The sequence below is a fragment of the Corylus avellana genome, chromosome 5, assembly GCF_965113065.1.
Source record: "Corylus avellana chromosome 5, dhCorAvel1.hap1.2, whole genome shotgun sequence".
Lineage (NCBI taxonomy): Eukaryota > Viridiplantae > Streptophyta > Magnoliopsida > Fagales > Betulaceae > Corylus > Corylus avellana.
Window position 1 is genome coordinate 28,913,621 of NC_142494.1, and position 18,601 is coordinate 28,932,221.

Genomic DNA, 18,601 nt, shown 5'->3' on the forward strand with positions numbered 1-18,601 from the left:
GTGATTTTTAAAATTATCATTAGATTTTAGATAAATCACTATTAAATTTTGATCAAATAGTTATTTTAAAAACTACATTAAATTTAAGAAAATAAAATAATAGTACTTATCATTACTCTTCGATAGTACAGCTTTGGCAACTTTGAAGGGATATATCACAAGAATCATTTTATAGACACCAAAGTATATATAATAAAAAAATCGACCCTTTTATTGCACTTTCTTTGTCAGTTCTGTACGCTCTAGTTAAAGTTTCTGTACAATTGAATGAGGAAAAGTGTCAGAGTTGGAGACTGAAAGATAATTTCCAACCTATGAAGAAGGAGCGAGAGGGAGGATGTGTAAATAGATACAGAGGTGGTTGATTCGTCATTGATTGAAAAACCTTGCAGCGTTAAATCACTTGTTGATCAACATCCCAACTGCCTGTAATTATTGTAGTCAAGCTCATTCAACCTCATGCAACATAGGATATGCTCTGGAAAGTCTTCTGCCTTGTTACCCTGTTTCAAAGTAACAAGAAGATGATGTGCAGCATACATCAGATTGGGATCTTCACTAAAACTGAAAATTAGCCTTGCTGAGAATCTCGATGAAGATGGTTACCTGAATTGTCAGGCCAAAATTCAAGATGCATAACTTCAATCTGTCCTGGAATTCTTCAAAACCTTTTCTGGCAATGTAGCTGAATCTGTGCATATCTAAATCGATCTCAAAGTAGTTTTCTCCCTGATAACAAACATAAATTCAAAAGCATTAAAAAAATATGTAGAAACAGAAGGATTCTTGTAATCACAGTAGGCATTCTGGATCCACATGAAACAATATCGACATTCTAACTCTCCTTTTGGATTTATATTTGATCAACCAGAGATAAATGCACCAGCAACCTTAGAAGGCTACCACATTGTGCACATCACAGTTTCTTCTTCACACACTTGGTATGTGGCAGCCTTGCACTTGAGCATCCACCAGTTAATGTAATGTCTTTTTCATATAATGGTAGACAACAAAATATGACATGTTCCTTTTTACTAAGCGAACAGAACCACAACTTGAATTAACAAAAAAATATATATAGTAATTAGTTGATTCTTGTGAGTTGCAGATGTATATGTATATATATAGAGTAAAGAAAATACAAATCATCCTGAAGGAAATTGGAAATTTAGCAGAAACTTACCAAGTAAAACTCATGTTGGGGACGTGATAGCACAGGTTTTTCATTGTAAGCATTCATCAGCTTCTTCCCAGCTGCGCTTAGATGAAGATCCTCTACATTTACCGCTTTTCCCAAGATTTTTAGTCTTTCCCTATGAGGCACAATTGAGTCCATAGGGAAACCTCTAACTCTCTCCACTTCATCATTGATCAACCTCTGTCAAGGAAAGAAACATAAACACTCTAGTTAATAAGCAGAAAGATAAAGTTAGAAAGGTGACATGTGGTGCTGTTCCAAGACAAAGAACTTCAGGTATATCTAGAAACATTTAGCAAAATTAAGAAGCAGAAAGATAAAGATGCATCCATCTTACATTGATATTTTCTCGGAAATGAAGGGGAAGCTCTTCTGAAAAACTCTCAGATAGTTTAAAGTACAAAACCAAATTCATTCCTTCTCCATCATTTTCGCTTTGAAAGATTGTGGCGGGATACAATGGTATCTGCAAATGAAAATGATATTAATTTTTTTTTTTTTTTTTTTTAATAATCGGGATATCTAAGGCTTCGCCCCGAAAATGATATAAAATATTTATTGGTCTGACTTTAGTATATATCGAAAAAAAATGTATTCCATTTCCCCTACATTTATCACACGCCCTACAGACTCTACAAAAAGAATATCATCAAGTGCATGGCACATACAATATGGTTGAACAACAACAACCATAAGTGTTTGCAGCATCTTTCCACTAGCAATGAAGAGTCGAAGACATGGAGACAAGGGGCAACATTCAGGTAAATGAAAAATGAAAATTTTGGATATACCTGAATATTTACAACAAGTATTGAAGGGATTTCTCCAGGTGGATATATATGAGGAAATTCCACAAATCGAACAATATGGTTAATTTTCCTCGGAGATAAGAAGATGTCAGCACCAAAAGGATAATATGCAGCACAGTTTGGAGCAGATTCTTTCTTTTTATCCCTGCCAAGTAAAACATGAGTCAGTGCACCATGCAGATGGAGTTGAAGTAAAAACAACTCAAGAATGCTAAAAAAATCCACATGAATGCATGCTAACAACAAGATTAACACTCCAATACATAAATGAGAGAAAACAAAACCTGACTAACAGTGCTAAGTTCTCACTTAATATAGTTTTTTCCCCTGACTTTGAAAGCACTTGGTTCAATAGGTGACCAACAATCAGGCATCCTCTTCTCTACTGGGCAGTAAGGAATTGAGGAACCTGCTATTGGTCTTTGCCGAAGCGCCTTCGGTGAAACTGAGACAAAAAAGACGAAGAACGATGAAAAAAGACAACAAGTACATGAATTGATGGTCCACCGATCAACAATCTTATCCAAGAACTGTTGGCATTGTGGTAAAAAGGAAAGAACACATTAATATGCATCAAGAAAGCCTAACAAAGACGCCAATTTGTAACATACGTTGAGCGGATATATACATTTTTAAGCATATCCGTTTGAAGAACACAAATACAATATTTTATTTTACCTATTTGCCCCATTCCACTCACGAAAGAAAGACCTACCAATGTGCTCACAGATGGTATTAGATATAAAATAACTATTTGTTCATGCTTTCTCACCCTTTTCGGCTAGAAATGGACAGCTAAGAAAACAAGCGTAGCAAAACACTCACAAATTGTCAGATCAGCATGTTCCCTCCGCTTAAACGAAAGCTTCAGAGACACTTTCTTCTTCGAATTCGATGTGCTAAGACTGAAGGCGCTTCTTTTGTCGACCCCTCCAACACTGTTCGGAGGATCATCGGATATGGAGGCAGACTTAGAATCGCTCCGTTCAACACTAGAGGCATTCACATTCCTAGAACCCTCAATACTCAACGCGGATTCAGAACGATTCGGAGAAACATTGGTTCCACCTGCAGGTAATTAAGATCATTCGGAATTTAAAGTCTGTTTGGACACTTTTAGTGCGGAACTAATTTGGTATTAATCAATCAAAATCTCATACCATGCATACTATAAAACTCATCTTCCAATTCAGATTCGAGCGCTGAAGCGGAATCAAAATATACCGCATCTGCAATCAACAATAATGTAAATCATACCACAAACATAAACCAAACAAATCATAGCACATAAAAATTCAAAACTTCTCTATTAACACTAATCTGTGAATTTAAAAACAAAAAGAAAATTACAAGATTAATTTATATATATTATATAAAAGATGTAGGATCAGAACCTTGGAGAGAACGTTCCGTGGCTGCGCGGGAAACGGCATTGCGTTCAAGCCTATTAGACGAAATGCGGCGTTTAGAGACTCTCCTTCGCTGCCGATGAGGACTCGTCTTCTTCCGCAAAACCAGCCTACCTCCCACACACCAGTTCGGCTTTGAACCACAAGATCCCATTCTTCCTCTCGGAGTTTCTTCTTCTTGATTTTCCTATTCAATCTCCAGAAACCTCTATATTAAGCTAAACTGAAAGCTAACTCAGAGAAAGTCAATAAAACCGCGAGAGCAAATTTGGACAACAGTTCCAACTGTTTCCACGTACCTTCCGTTATCCGCGGGACCCACGAGCTGCTTCAAAGGCTCGATCTACGGCTCTCGCTGTGCCACGTATGGATTTCATGAGCTCGGTCTTGAAAGGCGACTGAGTGAGTGAGTTAGTTGACTTGTTGGTTGAGGTCTTAAACCGTGTGAATTGTGAAAGAAGGAGATTTGTTTAATCCGTTTCACTGGGGAGTTGCTCAGTTGAGACTTCAGAGCACGTGTCCGAGATCTTAACCTGTGGCTGTGGGCCATTTTTTTTTTATATCACTATTGGAGCACGTGTCTCGGGCTAAAGTTAATGCTTTGCTTGATGGATTGAGCCCGGTAACCCTAGCCTAAGCCCAATTACTAACATGAACGGCCCTATAAATTCCAATTGACCAAGTTTTGGGTTGAACACTTGAACCTAGTCATATTAAGCATAACTCATGGCTCATATAAAAGCCTATTTTATCTCCATTCCCGAGTTTGGATAGGGCTATCAAATTTGTATACAACCCACAAAATCGGTATGTACCGAACACGAAATTAAAGGGTTAGAGATAAGAAGTCTGACCCGTTTAATTAAATTGATCGAGTTAAGGTTGACCTATATAGTCTTATACACATGTCTCAATATGACCCGATATTCGACATAATGGCTAATAATTTTCGACATAACCTACAAGTTTGACACGAACTCAATACAAAATTAGATGATTAGTCTTAAGGGGTTTGAACGGTTTAATTAAATTGGTCAAGTTATAATTAACCTATATAGTTTAATACATTTACCATAACACGATTCAAATTGAATACACAAATACAAATTGTCACTCCTAATTTTAAATACTTGCAAAATTCACATATTCCGTACTTATAATTCGATAGACATTTACATGCCAATGCCAGATATGCCAGTATCATGTTTTATGAATTATATATATATAAAGGACCTTAAATTGCATTTAAAAAAAAAAAAAAAAAAAAAAAAAAGCATTTTGATGAGAAAAATATATCTATATCCATTAACAATCAAATGAAAAAGGTGCGTAATTTTCAAATGCTATTCGCTTTTTACTCCCGCATGGTCTGTTCCTTTTGTGGTTCCTTTTTGGTTTTTCATCTCTTCAGTCAGTCTCCTAAAATTTCTCTTAGCCACTCATCACTCCTTTTCTTTCTTTTTAAAATATCCTAAAACATTTTATATCTTATTATTTTATTATTTTCTCCTGCGTATGGTGTATCCACTATACTCTAGTGCGTATTTCTTCTTTTCAACTTTTTTCCTTTTTATATTTTCATACTTTTTACATTTTTTTTTTTTGGGCACATACTTTTGTACATGTCACATGTGCACTATATCTAGCTTGCCTCTCGCATACCCCTTTTTTTTTTTTTAAAAAAAAAAAAATTTAATACCAGCTCTTGAACCCATTTTGGTATGCCAATGAAAAGCCTATTTCAAATGATTAACTAGCCGATTTCAGTTCAACCCCACAAATACTAAATATCTTATTAGTCTTCAACCAACAAATTTTCCCTCCGGGGTTAGAGAAAAATCTTATAACTCGCTTTATCAAACTAACATTTATTTTTATAGTACGTGAGTTTTATATACATTTTTAATTCTCACACGCATTTATAATAGAATATGTATTTCTCGCATCTATCTTTAAAAATATATGTGATGCAACATCAGTGTAGTAAATCGCAGAACAATTCACAATCTTTTCAAAACCAATAATTAAATCAGGAAATTAAGGTAGGATAGAAGAAAGCTCAAATTTGAGTATTTAAAACACTCGATCGCAATCTCATTCGGACGAAAAATCATGATGAAACTGCTATTCTCGGTTGGACGAGCTTCGACCGGCCTTTCAACTAAACTACTCCGACTAAAACTACTTGGAATCAGATTTGAAACTCACCCAGAAGACCCGTTCGGATTCCTCTGTTTTCTACTGTTTTTTTCATAAAACTAAACGCAACTTAACATGTGAAAATTGTATTTGTTTTAAGAACACATCTCCCTTTTTTTTTAGAGAGTGAATTAAAGAAATTTGTTGGAATAAAAACTTTGTCCTATTGGAAGAAGAGGTGTTCACCGATGACAGTTGGAATGGATGATAAGAAAGCCTAGGTGTGGAGAATGGGCCACATTTTGATCAGTCGTACTGTTACGTAGAAGGCATTGGAGAATAGAGTGTATATTATAATGGTAAAAATGACATTCTTTCAATCAAAAGAACTGCCCAAGATCGGAATCTGTCTCCCATGCAACAAAAAGGCCCTTAAATTTGAATCTGAGTTACTTTGGACCGAGTCCTTCCTTCTCGAACCAATCAAAATCAAACCCCAAAAAGAAGCAAAGAAAAAGTAAAAGGAAAAGCAATTTGCAGAGATTGCTTCTTCCTTTTTCACTTTTGTAAGAGAGATGTCATAAACATATCTTGTGCTTATCGCTACTCGGATCAATCTCATGCAGTTTCTTTCTTCTAAATTCATATAATCATGCAGGCGTTCACAAAGATACAAACATTCATGCTTTTTTTTTTTTTTTTTTCGGTCAAATACGGCCCACTGTATGTTGTCCTTTCAATTCTGCAATATGTTGTTTTTTGATCAGTTTCTTGATATGATACGACGAAGACTCTCTTTGAATTGTAGTCCCAATGTTTCCCTTGGGGACCCTTTGTAGTCCCCAATATTCCTTAACTCCTCAAGGACAATTCAAGTTTTAAAGAAAAAGAAATACACGAAACAAAAACAAAACAAAAAAGCAGCGATATGGGAATTGCTTTACATCAGGAGAACATTAGAACAAGCCATTACTGTACAAAAAAGAACACCAATCCAACAGCAAGGAGAACAGCCGAGTAAAATATGATACAAGCTATGAAATAAAAGAGAGAGAGAGAGAGAGACACCAGAACCTTTCTGGGGTAATGTTCCTTTTTTCTGATGGTATCTATTTGGTCTGTTTTTCTCCATGCAAAGAATCCCTATCCATGAATCTCTCTCTAAAACAAATATTCAAGTAGGGACAAGCAAACACTAGTTGGGATACCTCCAAAAGCTCAATCTTTCCCAAGGTTCCGGTGGTATTTTGTCTGAGAGAAGCTCGGTTCTTTCAATACTCATGAAAACTTTTACAGTTCACGCAGTCACCAATCAAACCAAACCATGCTGCAACTCTTAAAATTGAAGTAAACAACGAGAACTTAAAATGACTAACCTCCTCCCCCATCTCTCAACAACTAATTAATTACCACAAATAAAAGGCTGGCACAAAATGATTAGTAACTGCATGAACTGCAGATAATTTAACTACAAAATATTTAGGCACTCGGACCACAATCATTGAAGTTGGCTCAGCTTGGATTGTCCAATAATTGATGTATTGTTGCCCTCCACACAATTTCCGATGATTCCTTCTCGGTTCTCACTCCCCTTTCAGGTTCGACCAGGTGGCTGTCTAGTCTTCACTGCCCTCCTGAATAAACATAAGATATATTTAACATGAGAGAGAGAGAGAGAGAGAGAGAGAGAGAGCTATGTTATATATTATTTTTTGGGTTGATTTCATTTTCTAGAAAGTCTTTATTTTGAAGCGTGAAATAGACCAAACAAAATGCAATTCCCATGGCATGATAGGTGCCATTGGGAGCCTACTTAAATGGGGCAGCAGATATCATCATATTGAGCAACAAACTTTTATGGGATGATGGTTTGGACAATAAACTTTCAATAAATTAATTAAAATTTCAACTGAAAGGAAAGGAGTTATCTATATGTTCCCTCCTAATTAAAGTGGTCCACTACTTCCCCCAATGTCTTTATCTGTTTCTCATCAAAATAAGAGAAAGATTGGTTCAAAGAAACTTTTAGTAAAGATTTTGAATTATCATCAGCTTCCACGCAGTTCAAATATGAGTTTTTCTTTTCTAGTCTACCACCTCAGCTACAGCTCAGGTCACCCAAGGGCTGAGGAAGAGGAAGAGCTGGGTTTGTTTTTTTTTTTTCTTTCTTATTCTTGATGCCCTTGTGGGTACTAAAACAGAAGAGCCAAATGTTACATAAAATAAGAAGAAAAAAATTCTATTTACCCCCACCCACCCACACCCCCCCCCAAAAAAAAAAAAAAAAATTCTGCCATTCTCATCACATATACAAGAACAGAGCAGAGACACTGTATTTTTTGAGTAAAACCACTTTCTGATTTAGAGCAATTATGAAAAAGGAACTTAGTTTTCAATTTCAGACGTCAAATTTTCTTCTTTGAGTCTGTCCCCTGTCTAAATTGTGTGTCCCTTCATAATTTAGAAGCTGAAAGCAATCCTCATTCATTCTCCAATTCCCTCATATGTTTTGAGATAGAAAATGATACATAATTTGATTAAAGAAATAAATATGTACCTGTTGTGAATGGGATCAGGCCCATTAGGCACTCTTCTCTTGCTCACGTAATTAATATCAGAATTCCAATGAACAGCATGCTTCTCTCTTCCATTCAGCTTCCAACACTTGAAGATTTCGGTCGAATGAACCGTTATGGTTGATGTTTTACTCGCACAGTTTGCTAGGATTCCAACTGCCAAAAACCAAATGAGACCCACAAGTACAAGAGCTCCAAACAGTGCCCTGAAAACGCAACCACCACACTTCATGTCTGTTTCTCTCTTTCTCTTATAATTTTCTACTCAAAGAAATTGGCAGGCCGTTCAAAGCAGGGAATGAAGAATAACTCAAAACAGCCATGTTGTTATTAAGAACACGAAGATCAATATGGCTATGGACCTCCCAAGGTGAGCAGAACAAAAGAATGGAAGAGAGAATACAAGAGGACAAGTTGATTAGGTTTTAACTTGGCGCGTAAGAAGAGGTTTGTTCTATTTAAAGGCGGAACACAGGAAGAAAGAGAGTATACAGAGGCAATAAAACAAACAAACAAAAAAAATAAAGATTGTTATTCTAGTTGCTTTATGTATTGAAATGGGTCCACGCAAGCTCTCTTACTTTATTCTGCTTTGTGAATTTTCATGAGCTACCAAGGGGGACCTCACTATTGCCCTAACACTAGCGCACCCTAAGTTCGTAAAAGACACAGCCTGGTGCCTATGAAAAACGTTGAGGATTGAGAAACATCCCATTCTTGGTAACTTGGTTTCAAAATACAAGAATATCTTAACCACTCTCTCTCTCTCTCTCTCTCTCACACAAAGGCATACCAACTCTGCCATTGGTTTTATTCCTTGATAAATCTGTCAGTAATTTGCTCTAGAAATGGTATTTCCTATCTGAAATTTCGAAAACAAATCCCACCAAAGAGATAGAGAACAACAAAACAGAAACCCCTCCAGCGCCCCCCCCCCCCCCCCCCCCCCCCCCCCAAAAAAAAAAAAAAAGATAGAACGAAAGGAAAGCATTGAAAAGAAAGGCTGAAAGAGAAACTAGCAATTAAATCAACTGTAACTTTTTTTAATTATGCAATCCTCTCAATTTTATAATTGGAGCACAAAGTGTCCCTCCCAGTTGTCACTATTAGACACCAGTTATTACATGGAAAATAAAATAGACCATTCAGAAAAGCATTTGCTATCCACACTCTTCAGAAAATGATAATCGCATCGCACTTTCTTTGTTTGGTTAAAGAACTAATCGTGCATCGTACTTCAGAAGAAGATTATGAATAAATCCCACATTAAATGAAAGTAAATCTACGAAAATGCATTAGAACATATCAGGAGACAATATGGAATTAGCAGGAGAATAACAGAGTATGTAGTACAGCAATTGCCTTTATCACTTCAGCATCTCAAAATTCACAAGAAGTTATCTGAAATAGACTGATATTTGTCACAACAAAAGAAGAATGACTAAAAGGAGATTAAGTAGTTAAATAATAACCACCTATTGTAGTAGCTAAAACTCATAATAACTACAGAAAGGGTCACCATCTAATACATGAATCTCAGCAAAGTACCAGCATCACAAGAAAACACCCTGAGAGTGATGGTTCAAGAAAATGCCACCTGCAATCTCTAAGTGGCAGACCACACAACAGAAGTGCCAAATATTATGCAGAGCATACAGAATTATCACAGTAATCAGATGGTAATTGACCTGAAAACCTGAAAACGTTTATAAAGTTAGCCCAATTCCCTCAAAAAATTGTAGTTTAGTGATTCCTGTGGGGTTGCAGCTCAATAGAACTTGTGGGGCAACTATTTCAATTATGGGGGAAACGAAAGGTCCACTAAGGTCACAAATCTCTATTCACCAGTTGATACATGTAGAGATTAGAGTCTAGGAAACTTTTTCTTCCAACCAAAGGGATCTTCTCTACAGCAATTTACTTTTGTGGTCCCTAAGTCCCACCACTAATAATCAAAAGAGGGGGAGTGGGACTATGGGAGGGACAGTGGGAGGAAAAAACAGAGTAAATATTACCCATTAAAGCTCAAAATAAAAGGACGTAGATAGCAAACCCAAAATGAAGAAACAATTGCAATTGCAATAAAAAGAATTCAGCATAAGTACTGGAATAAGTTTCAAGACTTTAAAATGGATCACCACACATCAATGGGTTACCCTTCCCAGAATTGGAGAGAATAAATTATAATACCTAGATGATTTTGAAACAATCCTAAAGCAGTTAGGATGAATTTGAATTAGATTAGATTTTAGTAACAAATGTAATCTTCAAGTCCTCAACCTAGCTTGACCCCAAGCCAATATCAGATTCCTGTCCAAATGAGCATGCTTCATGCCAGCTTCTTGGAAGGGTATATCTTGATGTAAAAGGAATGCCTGATTCCTTCTTGTTTTTTTTCCAATCTCTAAGTAACTTTCTCTTGTCTTCTAGAGAACAGAAAAGACACACTTCCCCCTACAAAACTCAAAGTATCAAAGTGGCCCACCTTCCCCTGTTCAATCAAAATCCCCTTCTCTTTATGGTATTAGTACTTTTGGTCATTGTACCCTCTAAAACGGCTTGGTTTCTAATAAAGCACTAGTAAGACATGTTAGGCGACAATATAACATCTTCTCAAGGCCCCAAGTACAACAGAACCCAACATATTTTCAGTGCAAAAAAAAAAAAAAAAAGTGCTCCAACTAGAGTCCTAAGCACAGTTTCATGGAGCCAATCAGCCAGGATGCTGGGACCTAGTTTTAGGACATCCGATGGCTGGCACACACGACAAATGGTATCAACCCCACATTATAATCACTGATCAAACCATTTTAGAGATTAATGCCAGAAATATCAACAACTTTATCCTTTTTTAAGAAGTTTGAGAACAAAAAGGAAAAAGAAGATTAAGTAAATGAATTCCCCCCATTCCGGATATCTTACGGGATTAATTATTTTTCTTTTGAACAGGAACTGAAATGTTTGCAAACTAGACAGGGCCAATTGGAATTTACATTTATATAAAAAAGATACTTGTCAAAATTTAACAGTCAAATTAACTTCAAAATATTCATGTGAGTGATTAACAAAAGTAAGAACCATGTAAACATTGTGCCTATAGCCGCCTGTCTTGGCTTCAAAAATTACATACAGACTAACCCATAATACTCAAAGTGCTAGAATTAATAGGTGTCAGTAGTAGGAAGATAAGTAAATGTACACTGACTTGTAAAGTACTGAAATACAGATTTACAGATTCTTTACAACTTTCACCAATCAACGTGATTTAGTATTGATGGTTTGACTCAATCTTCTCATACTTGTTAAGCAGCCAGATAATGCTGATTAACCAATTTAAGACCTTGACCTGCAAGAGGTAAATTCGACCATCTGTTTAGAAGATGCAACAATAGGCATTAAAAATATAAATATGAAACCATGGTCAACACAATTGAACATACCAAGGGAAACAGTGGATACCACTCATGACAAAAAAAATTGTCAGGAGGGAATAGTACACCAACTAATTATAGCATTCGAGGATGCAATGTCACTCACTGCAAGCTCTTTCTAATTCCAGGTTACAGTGTCCTTCACCACTTGCAGACTTGAGTTAAATTTCTACTGATAATTTCCGAAGCGACTTTTCAGACTTCCTTTTCTTCTGGGCCCATGTAGGTCCGTATATTACCAAGTGTGTCCGTCCAAACCGTCGATCAGTTATCTGCACTTCTATTTTAACAGTTAAAATCGTGTAAAACACAAAAGCATCACTTAAACATACACAACCAAACTAGTTGGCATGCTCAGAACCACATCTCTTGTTATTTGAATAATAGTATGTGGCTCAATCCCTCTGGAGAAAAATGAAAAAGGTATATTGTTTTGGTGCTAGCCGAGCATAATTGAAGAATGTGATCATGCATAGGCATGGAGCCCCTTTGACATAGGAAATACTACAAATCCTTACCTTACTGCCAAACTGGCTTGAACCATCAAATTTAACATCCATCCCACAAAATTTGCAATTGTATGTCAGTATGATGGTTCAGTATTTCTTATTGCATATAAAAAAAAAAAAATTAAAAAAAACACAACACTAGTTTCATGAATTACCTTCACTAGGCATCCACATGTATCGAGCATGTCAGTTCTTGATGGATACTCAACTACCTAGATAACAAAAGTTCATAAGAATAAGAGGAACTTAGCAAACAAAACATACACATACAACAAAAAGTTAAGCAGAACACGTGACATAACTTACAATGAAGGTATCTTTCCCAAGTAAGGGTGACTTTGAAATTTGGTCCATCAGCACCCCATAGTCAACTTCAGTATATGGAGGAGTAACACTAATGTAATCAAATGATCCATCTTTACCTACAGAAAACAAAATCTAAAACTGTAATGAATATAAAAAAGAAGTCAATTGCAATTGCAAATTTATATGCTATTTATTGGATGAAATTGACCAATCTGTAATTTTAGTCATTAATTTCCCTTGAAAGATATGATACTAATATTCTTCTTATCCATGTCAAAGTTTGATCACAACTGTAGTGTATACATTCAGAGATGGAACATCTTTATTGAAGCTAGAGGTTGTAATTCAAAAGAAGAGGCCAATGACACTAGTAAAAGACTTGATCCATCTAATAGCTCAAGGAGATTATTTAGGTACACTTCTTCAATATCAGTCATAAGCTATCAACACCATTTTCAGCAAGTTTGTACTACTTAAATGGCAAGCAAGAAGAGTCACTTAAAGTAATAATGTTGAAGAATGTTGCTGTTGTTCACAAGGCCTTTAGTATTTGAGCTCTGAATCTAAAACAGGCTAAACTTCAATGTATGTGGCAAATGCCACGGAAACCAGTGTGACGCACAATTTATTTCTGATTTGAAAAATATTAGACTCAATTATTAAACTTCAAATCCTGGAAGACTTTTTAAATTTATATAATCATTGATTTATATTCTAAGAGCCGAGGGAGTTCTATCTATCCAGGCATGTTATACTATTATTCTCATGCAGGATATTTTTTTTTAATGAATATTCTTATCACGCAGGATTGATACTTCTTGTTCAGCATTTTGGAAAAGATCTTCCTCAACAATATAAATGCACGCGCGTGTGCACACACTCACCCACACAAACAAACATGCACACATACACAAAATCATATACACACACACACACACAATATCACAAACACACAAAAGATCACACACGGAGTAGAAAGGAAAATAAAATACCTACAAATTGCTCCGCACGTTCCAAGAACTTTTCAACACGAACAGTATGTATAACTGAAACATCAAGAAACCCAGTCCATTCCAAATTTGGACGTAAAACATCTGATACAACCCAAGGATCCATCTCAATGAAATGCACCTGAAATTTTCCAATTCAAGAGAGTAGGAATTTCAGGAAGATTATGACATGCAATGAATTTTTTTAAAGCAAACATTATACAACATATGATATGTTGGTGCAATATTTCAGGTACAAGTCTAAACTCTAACTTCACCTTAAATCAGAAAGCCATTTAAACTTTCTATATGTTCAGCAATATTTATGGGTCGCTAGACTCTCCTAAGCAGATGCTCTAAGTAGCAAAACATCATGATTTGTAGTATCAAGTAACATTGAATGAGTTATTAATTGTACCTCAGAACATCCTCGGCTAATCGCTTCAATACCAACAGATCCAGTACCGCTGTACAAGTCTAACCAGCGGCCAGGCCTTAAAGATGCAGGACAGCCACTGGCTACCTAGAAAACATAGAATAAGTTATTCCCATGAACAAAAAAGAGTTGACAAGTATTTTCCTCATCTAATTGACAACTAATTGGACGCCAAAGAACTCTAAATGATCAGAAACCTTAAATATCTAAATAATAATAATAATAATAATAATAAGAATAACAATATTCAAGATTAAGATAAAACCATTACCTGCAATATATCAAAGGCTGCGCCTTTCACAACTTCCATCATCGGGCGTACATCCATACCCTTAGGCGACAGCAACTTCATTCTTCTAGCCTTTCCCCCAAGCACCTACAATGGCCAATATATTTAAGATTTCTTACACAAAGAAAACCTCAGACTGCTAAGATTAAGAAAAAAAAGCACGTTACTGTTCCAAAGAAAGTGAATCGCCTTGTATATGTTTCTTATCTACAAATACAGACCCACAGGATATAGCATCAATTGTCTTGCGGAGCCATAAACAACTGTAACAGTATCACCATACGAAATCCTAAGATTTGCCCGATGCCATGACCAATACATTTGCCATCTACTTCAATTAAAGAGCCCTTCGAGGATCTTGTAACTTCACATACAAGGGAAAATGAAGCTATATAAAATCCATTTGACATCCAAACATTGCCTATACTTTTTTTCCATAGTTAATGTTCTAGTAGGAGAAAAGGCTAAGGAAGTGAACTGCATCTTCACACTCTAGTGGCGATCTCAGAGACTACGTTTTCTGAACTGAACCTACAGTTTTTCCTGACATGAATCGATCTCCTTGTCCACCATCACTAGCATAACCCGTTACCTTTTTAAGATGTATAATACTCTGAATCCCTACGAATGTAACATTGTTTTAATAATACCCACTTTGCAAGCACTAGTACATCCACCCTTAAATAACCCAAACTGCAAACCGATATCTATCTAGATTCACATATTTTCGCACTAGAAATTCCAAACCAACATTGCTTAGTACACACTAATTTGGCAACCAATGTCTTGTGGTTATCAAGTTTTTGTCCTTGCAAAGATAACTGATCGAAAGAAAGAACAAACTTGGAGAAAAGGCATACCTGAAGCAGCTTATGGGTAGTCCGTGGCGGCTTAGGGCCCTCTGGTGGTTGGACTGACTTCCCTCTTCCTCCCTTTTGCACATCCTTTCTCCTCCTAGTCTAAAACCCATTTCCAAAATCACCAAAAATTTACCAACTTTTTTTTTTATAAGTAAAATTTACAAACTTTTACTATTTGTTACCCCATAAATCATTCAAACAAAACAAAGTTTTTCTCAACTAAACGGCTCAGTTATGACAAGTCTCTCATTCTCAGAAACCAAAACGATATTAATATTTTCAATTTCCCTTATTTCGGTTTTCTCGGCAACCAAACAGAGTCTTGGATGGGAGAGAGAGAGAGAGAGAGAGAGAGAGAGAGAGAACCTTAGGAGGAGGAGGTTCAGATAAGAACTCGTCGGGGTCGAGACCGTAACTCTCAAGCAACAGCTTCTTCTCCTCACTGGCCAAACCATTTCCTGGTTCTGATACCATTCCGCAAAACGCAAAAGGTTCAATTACACGAAAACACCGAAATTTGAAAAAATTTGACGCACACAGGAAAGAAGAGCTTACTGTACGAGCAGACGATGATAGGTGGCCGTGGCCGATTGCTCGGTCTAGAGGAGGTACTGAGGAAAGGAAGATATGGATAAGATGAACCACGGTTCGTGCGGAGTGGCGAGAGAATTGAAGACGACGAAACCACGGCCATTGCCAGATCTTGAGCTCAGTTAGACTCACTAGACTCTTGTTAACAAGTTGGGCAGAAGCCGTGCTTGCAGTTTCTGTATACTCTGAAATTTTTTATGACTGGTGAGGTTATGTCTTTTTTTCTTTTCTTTTTTTTCCTTACAAGATAAATACCTTTATTGTCAAAGATAAAAACTTTTTAAGGATTTTTTTAAGACTATAATATACTAACCTAAAATGAACGGTTTGTGGTTGAGCACGGGATAAAGCTTATCATTTCTCCTGCATCTCGCTAGGCATTCCAAAGAAGGAATACCATAAATTCCAAATTTTTGCTGCAGTTGCTTGTGACATTCTATGGCCATCTCGGAACAGAACTTTTCATGAAGGAACAAAATTTGAGGCGATGTAAATTTTGATAAATATTATCAAAGTTACTCTTGAACATTATAATGCTTGGCAATTGAAATCTAATCCTCCTTTGGAGAAGTGGAGTCCTCTTCTATAAAACAGGTTCAAAATTAACTTTGGTACTGTTATACTCTGCTCAAGCGGCTGTGTGCCGTACTCATGAAGGGATTATCATCTTTGTTGTTTTCCAAATCAGTTCTCCATGTCATCCAAATTATGGCGAAGCCCTAGCAGCTTGTTTAGTAGGCTCCTTGGTCTCCTCTCTCAATCTCAACCGATTTATGATTCATATGAGTTTTTTGACGACTAGATCCTAGATTTCTAGAGATCTTTGTCAAGCCGACTAGCTCTAAACCCGACTGAAAACGGATAACATCTTCAAATTTAAAAAATAAGAAAATAATAATATTACCAAGAAAAAAATAATAATAATAATAATAATAATATTTAACTAAAGTAGATGAAGATATAGAGAGTTTGATATTTGGTTTATTTTAAGAGTGAGTCTTCAATTTTTATTTTTTTTTAAAAAAAAGTTTTTCTCTTCAAATTTAATTTTTATTTGAAGAGCATGGATGCTCTTACACTATTCACAGCCCCATGGCAGCACCTCACCTAAAATCCATCACTGAAAACTGACCTACAATGGTGACCTATCTTAACTAAACCATCTACCTTTTTCTCGCTAGCTAAAACCATTTAACAATTATTATTCTAGGCTCCAGCTAAACCCAAACAATTACTATATCAAAACTTACTCGCAAATCTAAACTAAATGAAAGCAATTTCGTCTTTCCTGTTATCCGTCATGTATGACTGAAAGAGAAATTAAGATAGAATTGAGTACAAGATACCAGTTGCTACTAGATCACACTATTCGCTACTAGATCATAGTCCCATTGATAGACATATTAACATACAAGATACCAGTCTTTCTTTCTCTTATTTCACACAATTTGTACTAGATCATATTCACTGATAGAACGACGCCTTTTACTCTTCTGCTTCTGGGATGGGAACTACATCAGTTGCTTCATTGTCGTTAACGTTGAGTAAGGCAAGGCTCTCCATGTAAGCGTCAACACAAAAGTTGTTGACCTCCCATGTATCCCCAATCTTGTAACTTCTTGGCTTTCTAGGTCATATGAGTAGAGCTTAGCAAAATCTGTCAGGTTTCTGGAGGTCTCCAATATAATGTGACCGTTCTTCTTGAAACTCAACACATTCCAAAGTAATCCGGAGGATACTTCAATGCTGATTTTATTTTCCCACGAATTCACGTCATTCATTACCCATATCGAACAACACATCCATTTCTTTGGGATCCTATGTAGTTAATAGTAACCATCTTATAGTACATACTTGACAACGGCAACTCGATCTTCTTAAAAACTTTCTCATGCACATTAAACGCCAAAACACATTTTTTTTTTTTCTTTTCTTGAGCTACAAAATGTATCAATCCACTTAAAAGGGTTTTGCATTGACCATTATCTGTAAGAACAATTGATTGTTCAAAAGAGGCCTCGAGTGTTTCCCGGGAGCTTCTACTAATAGAGTATTAAGACAAGAGTTACAAGAGCTCAAGAGACAATGGTTACAAGATCTCAAGAGACAATAGTTACAAGATCTCAAGAGACAATGATTACAAGATCTCAAAAGATAATAGTTATAAGAGCTCAAGAAACAAGAGTTACAAGAACTAAAGTGATAAATGTTACAATTATGGTTGTTAATTTAGAAGTAAAAGAGACATGTAACCTTCATACTATTTCTCTATAAATAGAGTATTATATATAATCAAAGATATCAAGGAAAAATGTAGCCATGTAAAGGCTTTGATGGTGTGGATGTGGGTCATAGGCCGAATCACCTTAATTCTCCAAGTTTATCTTCCTTAAATTATAAGATATAATGGTATCAGAGCCTCAAAAACTCAAAAATCATGTGAGTATCGATTATGTACCAATATTTTTTTTTTCTCACCCCTTCCGCATCTGCACAAAAAAAAAAAACAAAAAATTCCATGCTTTATAAACGCTGAAGAATCGGATTACCGATTTGACGAGTAGCTCTTGGAGCATTCTGTCTGCCACATTCACTGAAAGGAAGCCAGACATTTCTTGGGAAGTTTTCTTGGGAAGTTCTTGGCTTTCTTGCTTGGGAGGTCTCAGAACAATGGCGTTTGAGAGATTTTGACTTGGTAGAATTCACTTTTGTTTCCCGCTTACGAAGAACGTGTAAATAAAAATGGGCATGATAAGTACTAAATGTTGCACATTCAAGTCCTTTAACTCGCATATGTTAATTCCTTAACATTGTTATTTGTTTGATTTTGTGTTGTTTTCGTGTTTTCAGGTGTTTAACAAAGATATAAGAAAAACCATTGAATTTGGGCTTAAAACACAATTTGAGAAGACTTAGCATATGTCTTAGTATTTTAATCATAACTTTCTGTTCGATTATTGGATTGAAGTGAAACTAGTGACATTGGAAAGCTAACTCAAAATTATACAAATCGTTGTGAAATACAAATTTCCTAATTCTGACGTTTGTTATGCCAAAAT

The 18,601-nt window shown here is 36.0% G+C and overlaps 3 protein-coding genes across 8 annotated transcripts; all 3 read right to left on the reverse strand.

Moving 5' to 3' along the window:
- Positions 1 to 190: 190 nt before the first annotated feature.
- Positions 191 to 3,776, reverse strand: LOC132182712 (uncharacterized). Its single transcript, XM_059596031.2, has 10 exons — positions 3,716 to 3,776; positions 3,402 to 3,603; positions 3,168 to 3,236; positions 2,833 to 3,075; positions 2,317 to 2,452; positions 1,990 to 2,152; positions 1,536 to 1,664; positions 1,184 to 1,378; positions 607 to 729; positions 191 to 503 (listed from the first exon to the last, which is right to left on the reverse strand). Exons 2-10 carry the CDS (start codon positions 3,568 to 3,570, stop codon positions 411 to 413), a joined length of 1,320 nt encoding a protein of 439 aa, XP_059452014.2. The 5' UTR covers positions 3,571 to 3,603; positions 3,716 to 3,776; the 3' UTR covers positions 191 to 410.
- A 2,688-nt stretch (positions 3,777 to 6,464) lies between these two features.
- CLE25 (CLAVATA3/ESR-RELATED 25) lies at positions 6,465 to 9,001 on the reverse strand. Its single transcript, XM_088516920.1, has 2 exons — positions 8,113 to 9,001; positions 6,465 to 7,189 (listed from the first exon to the last, which is right to left on the reverse strand). Exons 1-2 carry the CDS (start codon positions 8,361 to 8,363, stop codon positions 7,150 to 7,152), a joined length of 291 nt encoding a protein of 96 aa, XP_088373046.1. The 5' UTR covers positions 8,364 to 9,001; the 3' UTR covers positions 6,465 to 7,149.
- Positions 9,002 to 11,165: 2,164 nt separating this feature from the next.
- Positions 11,166 to 15,765, reverse strand: LOC132181116 (methyltransferase). Of its 6 annotated transcripts, none has more exons than XM_059594187.2 (10): positions 15,507 to 15,765; positions 15,318 to 15,415; positions 14,952 to 15,050; positions 14,074 to 14,178; positions 13,785 to 13,889; positions 13,374 to 13,508; positions 12,378 to 12,509; positions 12,227 to 12,283; positions 11,669 to 11,834; positions 11,166 to 11,477 (listed from the first exon to the last, which is right to left on the reverse strand). In XM_059594187.2, the coding sequence occupies exons 1-9, from the start codon at positions 15,643 to 15,645 to the stop codon at positions 11,724 to 11,726; spliced, it is 981 nt and encodes a 326-aa protein (XP_059450170.1). In that variant the 5' UTR covers positions 15,646 to 15,765; the 3' UTR covers positions 11,166 to 11,477; positions 11,669 to 11,723. The 6 variants fall into 6 exon arrangements, with proteins under 6 accessions (XP_059450170.1, XP_059450169.1, XP_059450171.1 ...); XM_059594186.2 differs by having other exon boundaries at positions 11,572 to 11,834; XM_059594188.2 differs by having other exon boundaries at positions 11,572 to 11,834; positions 12,378 to 12,493; positions 13,370 to 13,508.
- Between the last annotated feature and the right edge of the window lie 2,836 nt (positions 15,766 to 18,601).